The 16,790-nt window shown below is 47.0% G+C and overlaps 1 protein-coding gene across 1 annotated transcript in view; it reads right to left on the bottom strand.

Moving 5' to 3' along the window:
• Positions 1-10,936: 10,936 nt before the first annotated feature.
• The window catches only part of mrpl13 (mitochondrial ribosomal protein L13), a 96,852-nt gene continuing 90,998 nt past the window's right edge, over positions 10,937-16,790 (bottom strand). Inside the window, exon 7 of the mRNA XM_038810329.1 lies at positions 10,937-11,060. Within this exon, the coding sequence (XP_038666257.1) occupies positions 11,036-11,060 (25 nt within the window). The 3' untranslated portion in view covers positions 10,937-11,035. The remainder of the gene's footprint in view (positions 11,061-16,790) is intronic.

Genomic DNA, 16,790 nt, shown 5'->3' with positions numbered 1-16,790 from the left:
AAATTGCCCTTAGTGTTGGGTGCGGTTACTGGGTTATGGGGATAGGGTGGAGATGTGGCTTGGGTAGGGTGCTCTTTCAAAGAGCCAGTGCAGACTCATTGGGCCGAATGGTCTCCTTCTGCACTGTAAATTCTATGAATCTATGAAAAACCTATAGCCAAGTTCCGCACACATGAGTACAGCCTCTACCGGGACCTTGGATTCATGTCTCACTACATTCACCCCTCACCACCTGGCCTGGGCTTGTGAAATCCTACCAACTGTCCTGGCTTGAGACAATTCACACCTCTTCAACCTGTGATTATGCCTCGCTCCAGTCACACGTTGGGACCTGTAAAGAATTAATTATCTGCAAAACCTTACTGAACTTATCATCTTGCATCATTGGCTTTGTCTATATATGCTGTGTTTGTGGAACCCACATCTTCACTCACCTGAGGAAGGAGCTGCGCTCCGAAAGCTAGTGATTCCAAACAAACCTGTTGGACTTTAACCTGGTGCTGTAAGACTTCTTGCTGTTCCCACCCCAGTCTAACGCCGGCATCTCCACATCATCGACACTAATAAAGATTATTATATTTGGAGATCTACATAAATAATTTGTAATAAACAGAAGCAATTTGCCACAAACCCACACCCATAGAATCCCAACAGTGCCGAAGGAGGCCATGCCACCCACTAGTGTCTGCACTGACCACCTGAAAGAGCAGCCTACCTTGGCCAATCCACCTAACCTGCACATTTTGGACTGTGGGAGGAAACCCGAGCACCCGGAGGAAACCCACGCAGACACGGGGAGACCGTGTAGACTCCGTACAGACAGCCACCCAAGATCAGACTTGAACCTGGGGTCCTGGTGCTGCATTAATCACTGTGCCACTCATCCTCCCCCCCCCCCCCCCCCCCCAGTTCACAATGGGACAAACATGAATCAGCTTCATAACAATGGACCAGTTGAAAGGTGGGGAGGTCCCCATAGGAATTGTCTTCTAAATCTTATATATGGGAGTCCTCTTGCTACGAGTTACTGCCTGGGGTACTTGTGGATACATATTCCAGTGAACAGTCATTTGGTTTTGGGTGGGACGTGCAGGCCTGGCAAAAAAGAGCATGGCACACTACTGGAAACTAACTGTGTGCAGAAGCAGTATCTTCATATAGGAGACTCTATAGTAAGGGGCACAGATAGGTTCTTCTGTGGATGTGAAAGAGACTCCAGGTTGGTAAGTTTCCTCCCTGGTGCCAGGGTCAAGGATGTCTCTGAACGAACACAGGACATCCTGAAGGGGGAGGGTGAACAGCCAGCGGTCTTAGTACATAGAGGTACTAACGACATAGGCAGGAAGAGTGATGAGGTCCTGCAGAAGGAGTTCAGGGAATTAGGCAGTAAGTATAAAAAGACAGGACCTCTAGGGTTGTAATCTCAGGATTACTCCCTGTGCCTCGTGCCAGTGAGGCTAGAAAGAGGAGGATAGTGCAGCTAAATATGTGGCTAAACTGGCGGTGGAGGAGGGAGGGTTTCAGATTTCTGGACCACTGAGATCTCTTTCGGGACAGGTGTGACCTTCACAAGAAGGTCGGGTTGCATCTAAACTGGGGGGGCACCAATAATCTTGGCTGGGAGATTTGTTAGAGTCACTCGGGAGGATTTAAACTAGTATGACAAGGGGAAATAGAGAACAAAAATAAGAGAACAACATCACCTATGTTGACTGGGACTCTCTTAGTGCTGGGGCTTGGATGGGCAGAGTTTGTAAGGTGTATCCAGAAAGCCTTCTTGATGCAATATATAGATAGTCCAACTAGGGGAGTGACAGTACTGGACCTAGTATTGGGGAATGAGCCTGGACAGGTGGTTGAGGTTTCAGTAAGGGAACATTTTGGGAGTAGTGACCAGAATTCTGTATGTTTTAGGGTACTTTTGGATAGGGATGAGGGGTTAAGGTGCTAAACTGGGGAAAGGCAAATTACGATAACATTAGATAGGAATTGAAGAATTTGGATTGGGTGCGGCTGTTGGATAGTAAATCAACATTGGAAATGTGGGAGTCCTTCAAGCGACAGTTGATTACGATTCAGGAAAGTCACTTTCCTGAGAGAATGAAGGATAAGTATGGGAAGTTTAGGGAGCTTTGGATAATGAGGGATATTGTGAACTTCGTCAAAAAGAAAAATGAGACTTTTGAATGGTCTAGAAGGGTGGGGACAGTCAAAACCCTTGAGGGGTAAAAAGAAAGTAGGAAGGTAATTAAGCGGGAAATTAGGAGGGGGTCATGAAAAGCCATTGGCAAGTAGGATTAAGGTAAATCCCAAAGCTTTTTATTCAAATGTAAAAAGCAAGAGGATAGCCAGGGAAAGGATTGGACCACTTAAGGACCGTGGGGGGAATCTGTGTTGAGCCAGAGGAAATGGGCGAGGTACTAAATGAACACTTTGCATCAGTGTTCACCAAAGGACTTTGTGGAAGATGATTCTTGGGTAGGTTGTGTGGGCAGTCTGGGCCATGTTGACATCGAAAAGGAGGAGGTATTGGGTCTTTAAAAAGTTATGAAGGTAGATAGGGCAGCACGGTAGCATTGTGGATAGCACAATGGCTTCACAGCTCCAGGGTCCCAGGTTTGATTCCGGCATGGGTCACTGTCTGTGCGGAGTCTGCACATCCTCCCCGTGTGTGCGTGGGTTTCCTACGGGTGCTCCGGTTTCCTCCCACACTCCAAAGATGTGCAGGTTAGGTGGATTGGCCATGATAAATTGCTCTTAGTGTCCAAAATTGCCCTTAGTGTTGGGTGGGGTTGCTGGGTTATTGGGATGGGGGGAGGTGTTGACCTTGGGTAGGGTGCTCTTTCCAAGAGCCGGTGCAGACTCGATGGGCCGAATGGCCTCCTTCTGCACTGTAAATTCTATGATATTCTATGATAAGTCTCCTGGGCCAGATGGGGTTTACCCCAGAATACTGAGGGAAGCAAGAGAGGAAATTGCTGAGGTCTTGACTGACATCTTTGTATCCTCATTGGCTACAGGTGAGATCCCAGAGGACTGGAGAATAGCTAATGTGGTACCGCTGTTTAAGAAAGGTAGCAGGGATAATCCTGGAAACTATAGGCTGGTGAACCTCACGTCAGTAGTAGGTAAATTGTTGGAGAGAATTCTCAGAGACAGGATTTATACCCATTTGGAAACAAATGGACTCATAAGCGATAGACAGCATGGCTTTGTGAAGGGGAAGCCGTGTCTCGAGTTTTTTGAGGTGACAAAAGATAATTAATGAGGGGAGGGCGGTGAATGTTGTTTACATGGACTTCAGTAAAGCCTTTGACAAGGTGCCTCATGGCAGTCACAAAAGGTGAAGTCACACGGGATCAGAGGTAAGGTGGAATCAGAATTGACTCAGTCACAGAAGGCAAAGGGTAGCAGTAGAAGGGTCTTTTTCTGAATGGAAGGTTGTGGCTCATGGTGTTCCACAGGGATCTGTGCTGGGGCCTCTTGTTGTTTGTAGTGTACATAAACAATTTGGAGGAAAATTTACCTGGTCTGATTAGTAAGTTTGCGGAATACACCAAGGTTGCTGGAGTGGCAGATAGTGTTGAGGATTGTCAGGAGATACAGCAAGACATAGATAGGATGGAGACTTGGGCAGAGAAATGGCAAATGGAGTTTAATCCAGACAAATGTGAGGTAATGCATTTTGGTAGGTCCAACATAGAGGGGAAATATACCGTAAATGGTAAAAATCTTAGCAATATAGAAAGTCAGAGATCTGGGCGTGCAGGTCCACAGATCTTTGAAAGTGGCAACATAAGTGGACAAGGTAGCCAAGAAAGCATACGGATTGCTTGCCTTCATTTGACGGGGCATTGAGTATAAAACTGGCGCCATGCTGCAGTTGTATAGAATCTTGGTAAGGCCGCACTTGAAATATTGCGTACGATTCTGGTCGCCACACTACCAGAGGATGTGGAGGGTTTGGAGAGAGTTCAGAGAAGGTTTACCAGGATGTTGCCTGCTCTGGACGGTGTTAGCTATGCGGAGAGACTAAATAGACGCAGACTCTTTTCATTAGAAAGACGGAGGTTGAGGGGTGATCTGATAGAGCTCTGGCAGATTATGAGGAGGTTGGATAGAGTGGAGGGGTCAGTCACTAGGGGACATAGATTTAAGGTCCGTGGGGCAAAGTTTAGGGGAGATGTGTGAGGCAGGTCCTTTTTAACGCAGAGGGTGGTGAGTGCCTGGAACGCATTGCCAGGGGAGGTTGTGGAAGTAAATACATTAACGGCATTCAAAAGATAGCTTGCCAAATGCATGGATAGGATGGGTATAGAGGGATACAGCACAAGGAAGTGCTGACGGCTTTGGCCAGGGTTGGTATCATGACCGGTACAGGCTTGGAGGGCCGAAGGGCCAGTTCCTGTGCTGTATTGTTCTTTCTTTGTTTATTTAATTCAGATTTTCCTCCGCGCAAAACATCAGCTGCTTCAGAATATGTTCTGGGTTATTGCCTTGGCTCATGCACACTGTGCGGAAGCGAGGACAGTTTGCGTAATTTTGCCTTCCCACGTTCCCGGAGGTGCCAGTACTCGAAATGCATGATTATCTACCAGCTACCAGAGTCAGGCAGGATGAAACCTTCCACACAGCAGAGTTGGCCTGAAGGATAATTAAGGCTCGGACAGGAATTTGAAACTTTCAGTTGGCAGGTTAACTCAGAACTGGAGCGATCAAATTCAAAATGTACCTTGTGTAATAATGGTACCCGAATTATCAAATCAATCTTAACTTGTTCAGAAAACAAACTCTGGTGATTACATTGTTGTTTGCGGATCTTGCTGTGTGCAAATTTGAGTGCTGCATTTCCTAAGGTACAACAGTAACTACACTTCAAAAGTACTTCACTGCTGTAATCCACAACCACTGGTTGTGAAAGGCGTCATATAGATGAAAATATTTCTTCTTTGAATTTCCTACAATGGAATGTTGTAAATAAAATAGTCAGTTCATTTCTTTTTAAGTTCAGTTTCATTAAAACACATTTTTCCGTGAGGCTAACAGAGTTCGCTGTCATCTCCAGGGGAGGGGTAGATTCGTGGGTCAACTGAAATATTATGTGGGCGGCACAGTAGCACAGTGGTTAGCACTGTTGCTTCACAGCTCCAGGGTCCCAGGTTCGAGTCCCACTGCCTGTGTGGAGTTTGCACGTTCTCCCCATGTCTGCGTGGGTTTCCTCCGGGTGCTCCTGTTTCCTCCCACAGTCCAAAGATGTACAGGTCAGGTGAATTAGCCAGGCTAAATTGCCCCTTAGTATCCCAAAGAGGTTGGGTGGGGTTGCTAGGTTATCAGGGTGGGGGAGAGGTGTGAGTTTAGGTGGGGTGCCCTTTCCAGGGGCTGGTGCAGACTCGATGGGCCGAATGGCCTCCTTATGCACTGTGAATTCTATGAAATTCTATACAGTTGCTCCACTGTCATTAGCTTCACGAAAAATGTATTTCCCTGTCTGCCTCATAATTGACCTGCATTAAATGGCATGAAGTTGATGGTAGATATGGCCTAAACTCACCAGAGAAAGTAAAGTCTTGTCCATTTCAGTCTAAGCACCCTTTTAAGGATGCGTGGACTAACAGCCAGTCAACCTTTTGTGGCTCTGTCCATTTTATTCCTTCAATTTTAAACATTGTTAGAATTTTTTCACATGTTAAAATCCCTTTCTTTTGTCCCCCTTTTTAGCATTCTCTCTCTCTCTAATATATCTTCCCTTTTCTTTTCTTTTCCTGTACCTGATTTGACATTGAGTTTTCCCTCTCTGATTTTACACAACAGTCTGCTGCTGTTTGTTTCATAATTCTTCAGTTCAATCGATTTAAAGAGATACACATAGTTGCTGGGGTCCGTTCGGGTCCTCGATGCCCCATTCCTCTCACTACAAAGTTATTAACTCCTTCTTTCGGCAGCTTGAATCTGGAAGAGTAGTCTAACTAATGGCAGACAGTTTTAGACGCCCAGCCACACAGCAAAATAATGGCCCATTGTATTTGCGGCTGCTAACATTGCAGATTTTTGGAATTATTGGAAAATTGTGTTATTGCGAACTCAGAAAATTCTGTCCTCAATAGTTTCTAAAAGACACAAATGATTCAAAACAGATGTCAGATACTCATTGTTTTACCCACTGTTCTTTGGAATAATTCTATATCTTAACTATTGCCATTTATCTTGGCTTAGCAGTCAACTCCAAACTAGTCAAGCCGGTGGTTAAAGAAGTAGAAACTTGTATTTTTATAACGCTTTTCACACCAGGACATTTCAAAGTGCTTCACAGCCAATGAACTACTTTTTGGAGTATAGTCACTCTTGCAGTAAACGTGGCAGCCAATTTGTTCACTGCAAGGTCCCACAAGCAGCAATCAGTTAATTTTTTTAATTTAGCGTGCCAAATTCATTTTTTTCTAGGGGCAATTTAGTGTGGCCATTCCACCTAGCCTGCACATCTTTGGGTTGTGGGGGCGAAACCCACGCAAACACGGGGAGAATGTGCAAACTCCACACAGACAGTGACCCAGGGCCGGGATCAAACCTGGGACTTCAGCGCCATGAGGCAGCAGTGCTAACCACTGTGCCGCCCAGCAATGAGTTAATAACTGATGATGTGATTCATGATGGTGTTTGAGAGATCTCTATTAGCCACAGTACCCAGGAGAACACCCCTGCTCCTCTTCAAAATACTTCCCTGGGATTTGTTGATCCAAGGGGGAAGACTTTGGTCGGGATCCTCCCTTCTGGGGACTAAGTCCCCACGCCGGCGGGAAAACCGGCGGTAGCGACTCCGGCGTCAATGTCCCCCCAAGGTAAGGAATTCTCAGCTTTCTAGGGGGCTAGGTTGATGCCGGTGGGGTTGGTGCCACTCCAGCCAGCGGCAAAGGGACGGCGCGAGCACGCGCATGTGCGGAACGGCCGGCATGATTCCGCGCATGCGCAGATTGGCCGGCGTATTCTCGCGCATGTGCGGGTGGTTCTCTTCACCGCGCCGGACCCCGGGCAATATGGCCGGACTGCCCAAAAATGGACGGCCGCTCGGGGCCTGGAGAATCGCCGGGGGGGGGGGGGGGGGGGGGGGTCAGAAGGCGCCGGAGAGTACGGCAGCTGGCGTCGCGGCGGAATCCGTGCCTACCACGGAATTCTTGAAACAGCCGGGGGTGAGGGGGGGGGGGGGGGGGGGGGGCGAGAATCCCACCCCTTGCCTTGGTTTAATGTCTCACCCTACAAAAAGGCACCTCCGACAATACTGCACTCCTTCAGTACGCACTGGATACCAGTCTAGATTATTGAGCTTGTGTCGCTGGAGTGGGACAGGGACCCACAACCTTCTGCATCTGCGACCAGAGTGCTACCCACTGCTGACACAGTAAAGAGATGATGTTGAATGCCTCCAGAAAGCACAGCTGTGATTTTCACCATCACTGCTGGAGTACGGCTGTGCTTGCCAGCTTGAAGGGAAACTGCAGCCCTGGTTGTCAGATTAGAGTGTCTTCATCTGTTATCTTTGGTCCTAACGGGCGCAGTCTAGTGAACTGAGCGAGAATGCCTGACTCGTGCCAGAATTTATCAAAGAGTTGTGATTCCTAGTCCTCTCTTGCTAGGCAGTGACCAGGGTATTATAGTTAGGCCAGGACCTCAGTGCGGATGCCAGCAACTGCTGCTGCTGAAAACCAACATTTTGCATGAATCCAAAATTTAAAACTGCATATGACTGGTGATACTTTCACACTCCGGCTTTCTCCCTGCACGTCTCTCGCAGACAGCAATTAGTCTACTTCCCTGCAGTTGGCAGGCAGAAATTCAACCGCAGAATTAATCACCAATTGCTGAACCAGGATTACAGGAATCATTGGAAGTCTCTGATTTGCCTGCTTATGTGACAGCACAATCTCGCTTTTGCCAGCTTCAAATGTTTTGTTCTTTCAATAAACGGTTTCCTTTGACTGCATTCAGTTACAATGTTGGTGCTGCAATGTTCTTTCGGGAAAGAAATCTGCCCCTTTTACCTGGTTTGACCTACCTATGATGCCAGCAAGGTGACTGCCCTTTGAAATAGTCTAGCAAGCTTTCTTTAGGGCAATTAGGGATGGGCAACAAATGCTGACCTTTTTTCAAATTAATTTGCGGGATGTGGGTTGGTGTCTGGTTAGGCCAGCATTTACTGCCCTCCCCATTTGCCCTTCAGAATTGATGGTGAGGCTGCCTTTTTCGAATCGCTGCACAACTGAGGTTGTAAGGTATACCCACAGTGCTGTTAGGGAGGAAGTTCCAGGATTTTGCCCCAGCGACAGTGAAGGAACAGCTGACTATATTTCCAAGGCGGGATGGTGAGTGACTTGGAGGGGAACCTCCAGGTGCTGTGGTTCGCTGGTGTCTGCTGCTCTTGTCCTTCTAGATGGTAGTGTGGTTGTGGGTTTGGAAAGTGCTATCTCAGGAACCTTGGTGAGTTACTGCAGTTCATCCTGTAGATAGCACATTTGGCTCCCACTGTTCAGCAGTGGTGAAGGGATCGAATGTTTGTGGAAGGGGTGGCAATCAAGTGAAATGCTTTGTCTTGGGTGGTGTTGAGCTTCTTGAGTGTTGTTGGAGCTGCACTCATCCAGGCAAGTGGAGAGTATTCCATTACGCTCCTGACCTGTGTCTTGTAGATGGTGGACAGGCTTTGGGGAGTCAGGAGGTGAGTTACTCAGTGTAGGATTCCCAGCCTTTGACCTGCCCTGGTAGCCACAGTATTAACATAGTTGGTCCAGCTCAGTTTCTGATCAATGGTAACCCCCAGGATGTTGATTGTTGGAGATTCAGCGATGGCAATGCCATTGTCATGAGGCGATGGTTAGATCCTCTTGTAGGAGATGGCCATTGTCTGGCACTTGTGTGACGTGAATGTTGCTTGCCACTTGTCAGCCCAAACCTGAATATTGTCGGGTCTCACTGCATTTGGACATGGACTGCTTCATTATCTGAGGAGTTGCAAATGGTGCTGAACATTGTGCAGTCATCTACGAACAAACCCACTTCTGACCTTTTCATGGAAGGGAGGTCATTGATGAGCATCTGAAGATGGTTGGGCCTCGGACACTACCCTGAGGAACTCCTGCAGTGATATCTTGGAGCTGAAATGATTGACCTCCAACCACCACAACCATCTTCCTTTGTGCCAGGGCTCCTTGATGCCGTACTTGGTCAAATGCTGCCTTGATGTCAAGGGCAGTCATTCACCTCAACTATGGAATTCAGCTGTTTTGTCCATGTCTGAACCAAGACTGTAATGAGGTCAGGAGCTGAGTGACCCTGGCGGAACCCAAACTGAGCGTCAGTGAGCAGGTTATTGCTGAGTTAGTTGCCACTTGAAAGCTCTGATGACTCCTTCCATCACTTTGCTGATTATGAAGAGTAAATTGATAGGACAGTAATTGGCTGGGTTGAATTTGTCCTGTTTCTTGTGTACAGGACACTTCTGGGCAATTTTCCACATTGCTGGGTAGATGCCAGTGTTGCAGTTGTACGGGAACAACTTGGCGAGGGCTGTGGCCAGTTCTGGAGCACAGGTCTTCAGTACTATTGCCAGAGTATTGTCAGAGCCCCTAGCCGTTACAATATCCAGTGCCTTCAGCAGTTACTTGATATCACATGGAGTGAATTGTATTGGCTGAAGACTGACATCTCTGACGCTGAGGACCACTGGAGGAGACCGAGATGGATCATCCACTCGGCACTTCGGGCTGAAGATTGTTTCAAATGCCTCAGCCTTGTCTTTCGCACAGATGTGCTGGGCTCCTCCATCATTGAAGATGGGTACATTTGTGGCGGCTTCTCCTCTAGTGAGTTGTTTAAATTGTCCCCTACCATTCACGGCTAGTTGTGGCAGGACTACAGAGCTTAGATCGTTGCATTCGTTGTGAAATCACTTGGCTCTGTCTATCACTTGCTGTCTGGCACACAAGTAGTCTTGTGTCGTAGCTTCACCGGGTTGGACACCTCACTTTTTCGGTATGCCAGATGTTGCTCCTGCACTCTTCCTTGAACCAGGGTTGATCCCCTGGCTTGGTGGTAATGGTAGAGTGGGGGATATGTCGGGCCATGAGGTTGCAGATTGTGGTCGAAAACAATTCTGCTGCTGCTGGTGGCCACAGCGCCTCATGGATGCTCAGTCTTGAGATGTAGATCTGTTTCGAAATCTATCCTATTTAGCATGGTGGGTAGTGCCACACACACGATGGAGGGTATCCTCAATGTGGAGATGGGATTTATCTCCACAAAGACTGTGTGATGGTCACTCCTACCGATACTGTCTTGGACAGATGCATCTGCAGCAGGCAAATTGGTGAGGGTGGGGTCAAGTATGTTTTTCCCTCTTGTTGGTCCCTTCACCACCTGCTGCCTCCCAGTCTAACGGGTATGTCCTTTAGGTCCCGGCCAGGCTCGGTATGTAAGGGGTACTACCGAGCCACTCTTGGTCATTGACATTGAAGACCCTCACCCAGAGTATATTTTGCCCCATTGTCACCCTCGGTGCTTCCTCCCAAGTAGTGTTCAACACTGGAGGAGTACGGATTCATCAGCTGATGGTGGACCTCAGCAGGAGGCTTCTTGCCCATGTTTGACCTGAAGCCATGAGACTGGGTCCAGAGTCAATGTCGAGGACTCCCAGGGCAACTCCCTCCCGCCTGTATACCACTGCGCCTCCTATCAGAGATGTCCACATCCCAAGAATGAATAAAATAAAACTCTACGTAATGCTGCCCATGAAAGAGTTCACCATCAGCCTGTCTTGTTTCTGCATCCCCATTTACATGCCTTTCTCATCTACCCTCAATCCCTCCCGTCAAATAAAAAAATGTCTGCTGACAACGGTCTTGAAACAGATATTTGTTGAATGCTTGTGGGAAATCAAGATTAACATCAGAGGTAGGGCTGAAAAATGCAGCAGCTTTTAATTTCTACCAATCAGCACTGTGAAAAAATAAATAACTCTGTGGATTCTCTTTGTCCTGGTTTGGAAATGTATTCACTTCATTCTGTAGTCATCGGGTCTGGAAAGAAGCAAAAAATACATAATCCGAAAGTGGAATTTACTCCAAAACTAAAAGGCCATCTGTTTCACATTAATGCTGTCATGACATTAAATGCTTTTCAAAAAATTCAATGTGACACTAATTACGGCATAATATCCATAATATTAAGTTCTGTTTATTTATGTAAAATTTAAAATGCATAGCTTTATCTAGTACGCACTCATTTTTAAGTGCTCTGACACCCTTAGTTACCTTGCTCGAGGTCATGCTCAGTTCCCTCTGTGAATGGAAACCGAGCCACTTTACAAAGCCAGAACTCTGTCATGGGCCCTAGTCTTTTCATTTTGTACATGGTCAGTTTAGCGTACAAGAAGCTTCAGCCACATTGTTTATTATACTTACGGCTTTGATCCAAATATTAATTTTGGAATTCAAATAACTTTTAAATATGCTCAGCGTACGATTCTTGCAGGCTCACTGTGATCAGGCAAAAAGGGGTAGAAAAACCAGTTCATTCGCACACTTTATGGCGGGATGCCCCTCTTGCAGGAGTAAGGGATAGAACCTGCACCATACAAGGCCAGAATCACGGGGACCAGGAACTCCTGCCATTCAGGATCTCCAGAAGCATCAGCTGAGGGATATGGGGGCGTAGTGGCTGTGATACCGGGACTAGCAATCCTGATGCCTGCGTCATGTTCCCGAGGAGCTTACTTTTGAATTCCGAAGGTGTCATGCATCTTTTAGTAGGCGTTGTTTTGAAACGGAAGGCGTCAGCGACCGATATTCGACTTCAGTGCACGTGCAACAAAAGCTCGCCCGAATGCCTCATTCTGGAGGCTGAAATGCCACAACCTTTCACCTGGTATATAATGACTGTACATCAGTGATTAGTGGGGTGAACTCTGTCATTGCTTGGAATGTATTGCTCAACAATGATTACCAGATTAATACACTCGACAAGATGGACAAAGAGATGGCCCTTTTCTTTTCTTGCATATTGTGTCATCTAGCAGTTAAATTGTAATATTGAGCTAATGGTTTATACATTTCATAGATCATAGAATTTACAGTGCAGAAGGAGGCCATTCAGCCCATCGAGTCTGCGCCAGTCCTTGAAAAGAGCACCCTACATAACCCCACACCTCCACTCTATCCTTGCAACCCAGTAACCCCACCTGACCTTTGGACACCAAGGGCAATTAGCACAGCCAATCCGCCCAACCTGCACATCTTTGGCCTGTGGGAGGAAACCGGAGCACCCGGAGGAAACCCACGCACACACGGGGAGAAAGTGCAAACTCCGCGCAGACAGTCACATTGAAAATAAAGAAAGTAAGAGTATATAGCTTGCTGTGCAATAAATAATCAGTAACCGATTATCTATGTGCACACGAAGCATCTTCTGGTTTACAGTAACCTGGTTCCACATCAACATGTCCAGCAGCATTTACCATGTCAATTGATGAACGATTCTTTTTGCTAGAAGTACAATCTATATACAATCAAAATCTTGCATAACCTTGTCAGTGTGGGGAAAGTATGTGAATATGGCTAACGCATTCTGCCTACACACAATTGAGCAACACAGTTTGGAATCTCAATGCCGATACGATGCCAGGTACGTAGGCTGTTGGTCCGTGCGACTGGCTGTATGAAGCAAACACATGTTCCTTGGTTACTTGTAATAGGCAGAGTACAGACTGTGCTCAACTAGCCCGTGCTTGCAAAACCCAAAACAAACTGCCTGCTGTTAGAAGTGATCAGGCAGCACTTGCTGAACAACCTGGACTGTGCTAACAACCGATTTAACGTAATCTGTTGAGTTTGACCCACTTGCTTGCTTACGCTCGCTAGAAGTGACATACATTCACACACAGGGACCCGTTCCTACAAACAAAAAGAATACGTCCAAGCCTCTATCCTATTTTGAATACACAAGAGTTTGAGGAGCCTATAGTTCCCCATTGCTTTCTCCATGGCAACTCCTTGGTCAATTAAAGTTGACTGCCAATCAAGCAGCACCCGTTTCTCCTGTAGTATAAATTGGTGCGATCATTTGAATTTGGCATTCTTGCATTTGTCCCAACAAGCGTGCAAGACAAAAAGCTTTGAGCACGAGTTTCTCTTTTCAGCTATCTGGTTAACAGTAGTGCAACACTTACAACACAGTCAGCTTTTCTTCCGGTCATTGTTAGCCATGAGTCACCACATTTCAAAAGTGGAACCCACTTTCAACAGAAGCATCTCGTTCCAAAATGTACTGTACATCATTGTAAAAAGAAATCACAGCCCATTCATTTACAAAACTATCATGTTTTCTTTGCCCTTGGAATGTATGGCCCCATTTATAAAACCCTAGGTACAGTTGACCGTTTTCTGACTTTATCCATTGTCACAACCCCCTGGCCAGTGCGGGGTCAATTTTAACCCCACCTGACCCCGAGTCACAACACAAATGAATTTAGATGTAATTTTAAAATAGATGAGGATAGCCCAATAAACTGCAGTCACCTGGTTTCTATAATTAACGCAAATATCCTTTTATCATTTAACAGTAATATAATTTAACTGACAAAAATGTAACTGAACATCTAATACCCCTGACTCAACTCTTTCCCCACCCCCCCTCCCCACCTTTCCAACTCGCCCCACCATATACACACAGGCAGACAACATAGAGGGAAAGGGTGGTGGAGAGGGAAGGAAAAAATGATCTCTGATGCACTAGGATGGTTTTCACTTAAAGTCTTTCAGGAGTTCAAGCTTTCGATTCGATGCTTCTTACTTCTCAGCTTGAGGGTTGGTCTACTTTACCTGTCGGTCAAGGCAATTTCAGCTGTATGGTAAAGATATGCCAGGCCCTCACTGGTTTTAGAACAATAACGCGGTCCTTTACATCAGCAGAGAGAGAGAGAGAGAGAGTTCTTCGTTCAAAGTCGAGTCACTTTTGACCAGCTCTCTCAGGAGCATCCCTGCAGGAACCAATCACTGACTGTTGTCAGCCAGGAACACTGTCCCTGGCCAACCCACAGGTTTGCCAAGCCAGCCAATCAAACTAACTTCCTACAAAATTAGTTCTTAAGAATCACCTGGCTCCAATGGATCAGGTCTTCTCCTCTCCGCAATACAAGTTCCTGGAACACACAGTCCTGACTAGCAGGCTGCCTCAGCTTGTGTCCCACTGTTTAAGATGCATTCCAAATATGAATCCATGGACCAAAAATAAATAAAATAAAACCAAAGAAATGGGAACAAAGGGAGATCAAAAGAATGGACCCTGACATTTCCCCTCACAAACTAAGTTGCATCTTCCAGCTTTTTTGGCCATTCCAGCAATCCACCATCGGGCTCGAAATGGTAACTCTCTCTTCACAGACGCTGGCAAGCCGGGTTCAACGTTTCCAGAACTTTGTTTTATTTCAGATACCCAGCGTCCGCAATATTCGGCTTTTAAATTGTAGATTGGGTTCCCTGTACTCAAGTTCAAATTGGCTATAAAACTGAAGGGAACCACACGGTACGCACCAAAATCCCGACAGCTTGGTGTCAACACGACCTGCTCAAAAACAATTATCATGGCCAATTCCACCCAACCCGCACATCTCTGGACTGTGGGAGGAAACCGGAGCACCCGGAGGAAACCCACGCAGACACGGGGAGAACGTGCTGACTCCGCACAGACCAGTGACCCAGCCGGTAATCGATCCCGGGACCCTGGAGTTGTGAACGCACAGTGCTGACCACTGTGCTACCATGCCATACCGTATCCTGGAACTCCATCGCTAACAGCACTATTGGTGTACCACACTACATGGACAGATAGCGGTTGAAGAAGCTGGGGCAGCACGGGTAGCATTGTGGATAGCACAATCGCTTCACAGCTCCAGGGTCCCAGGTTCGAATCCCGGCTTGGGTCACTGTCTGTGCGGAGGCTGCATGTTCTCCCCGTGTGTGCGTGGGTTTCCTCCGGGTGCTCCGGTTTCCTCCCACAGTCCAAAGATGTGCAGGTTAGGTGAATTGGCCAGGCTAAATTGTCCTCGGGGTCCAAATTGCCCTTAGTGTTAGGTGGGGTTACTGGGTTATGGGGATAGGGTGGAGGTATGGGCTTGGGTAAGGTGCTCATTCCAAGAGCCGGTGCAGACTCAATGGGCCGCATGGCCTCCTTCTGCACTGTAATTCTATGAAAATCACCGTCCCAAAGGCAATATGGATGGGCAATAAATGCTGGCCTAGCTAGCCCCGTCCTCAACCTTTGAGAGAATTTAAACAATGCAAGAGGGTGATGTTGCCCAGATGTGTTGCGCACCTCATTTTTATAAAACACTGCACTTCACCAGCAGCAGATGTCTATCGTCCTTAAATCACCTTGAATAGATGGTTACTGAATCAACATATCGTTTGCAGCAGTTCCCCATTATTCCAAATATCTTTAACTTTTTGCTCTTCTCTAAGACATCACATTCTTAGACTCTGAGATAATCCCATCAACAATATCTCCAGAATATGGCTTACTTACATCATTCTCAACATTCTGAACTTGGCCCGTGTTAAAAGCCAGTGCTTGGAAACAAAAGTGAAACTCAAGTCTGGATCTTAACTTTCCTCCGAATGACAGTGCTCAGCTTTCACATGAACTGTTAAACTATGTGATGTAATCAGTTAGACAGCGTTGAGCGGATTCAACCAAGGCCATTGCTGATGAAACAGTGAAACTCTCTGATATACCGAGGGAAGGTGATTTATATATTAGGAACACCAAAGTCATTGCATCAGACCCCACCACAAACTCCCTTGCCACTGACCCAATCCCCTTCCTCGGCAAATGCCTGATGCTGAACCAGACTGTTTGCAACCTGCTTTTGTGCTTGATCCGGAGATGAGCTTTCAACCATATATATGTACCACCACAAAGGACTGCCTGCTTCCACCTCTGTAAAACTGCATGACTTCACCCAGCCTCAGCTCATTCATCAGCTGCTGAAACACTCATTCATGAAGGCAGCACATTGGTTAGCACTGCTGCCTCACAGCACCAGGGACCCGGGTTCAATTCCCGACCTCGGGTGACGTCTGTGTGGAGGCTGCACGTACACCCCGTGATTGCGTGGGTTTCCTCCGGGTGCTCCGGTTTCCTCCCACTGTCCAAAGATGTGGTCAGGTGGATTGGTCATGGTAAATTGCCCCTTAAGTGTCCAAAGGTAGGTGGTTAGGGGATAGGGCAGGGTAGTGGACCTACCCTTTCAGAGGGTCGGTGCAGACCTCGATAGGCTGAATAGCCTCCTTCTGCACTGTGAGGGTTCTAGGACTCTATGTGCCTTTGTTACCGTTAGTCCCAATACTCCTGGCTGCCCCATCTATTACCCTCCATGAACTTGAAGTCACACAAATGCTACTGCCCCGTGTCCTAACTCCGCAGCGATCACCCTGATGCTCGCCGACCTATATTGCCTCCCAGTTGATCAGGACCTTGATTTTAAAATTCTCATACTTTGTTTTCAAATTCCTGCACTGATTGACCCTTCCCCATCTCTGTGACCAGCTCAGGCACAACAACCCAGATCTCCTCCAAATCTGTCCTCTTGTGCATGCCCTCAGCTGCCTGGACCCTAAGGCTGTAATTTCCTCCATAACCTCTATTCCTCCTCTCCTCCTAATGGGTTGAATGGCCTCACTCAGTGCTGTATGATTCGATGAAACGTTCCCTCTGCGTGAAGATGCTTACTTTTCGATAAGGCACACATTGCT

Source organism: Scyliorhinus canicula, chromosome 10 (assembly GCF_902713615.1).
Source record: "Scyliorhinus canicula chromosome 10, sScyCan1.1, whole genome shotgun sequence".
NCBI classification, from domain to species: Eukaryota; Metazoa; Chordata; class Chondrichthyes; order Carcharhiniformes; family Scyliorhinidae; genus Scyliorhinus; species Scyliorhinus canicula.
The sequence above is the reverse complement of the archived record's forward strand: the minus strand, read 5'-3'. Positions and strand labels throughout refer to the sequence as shown.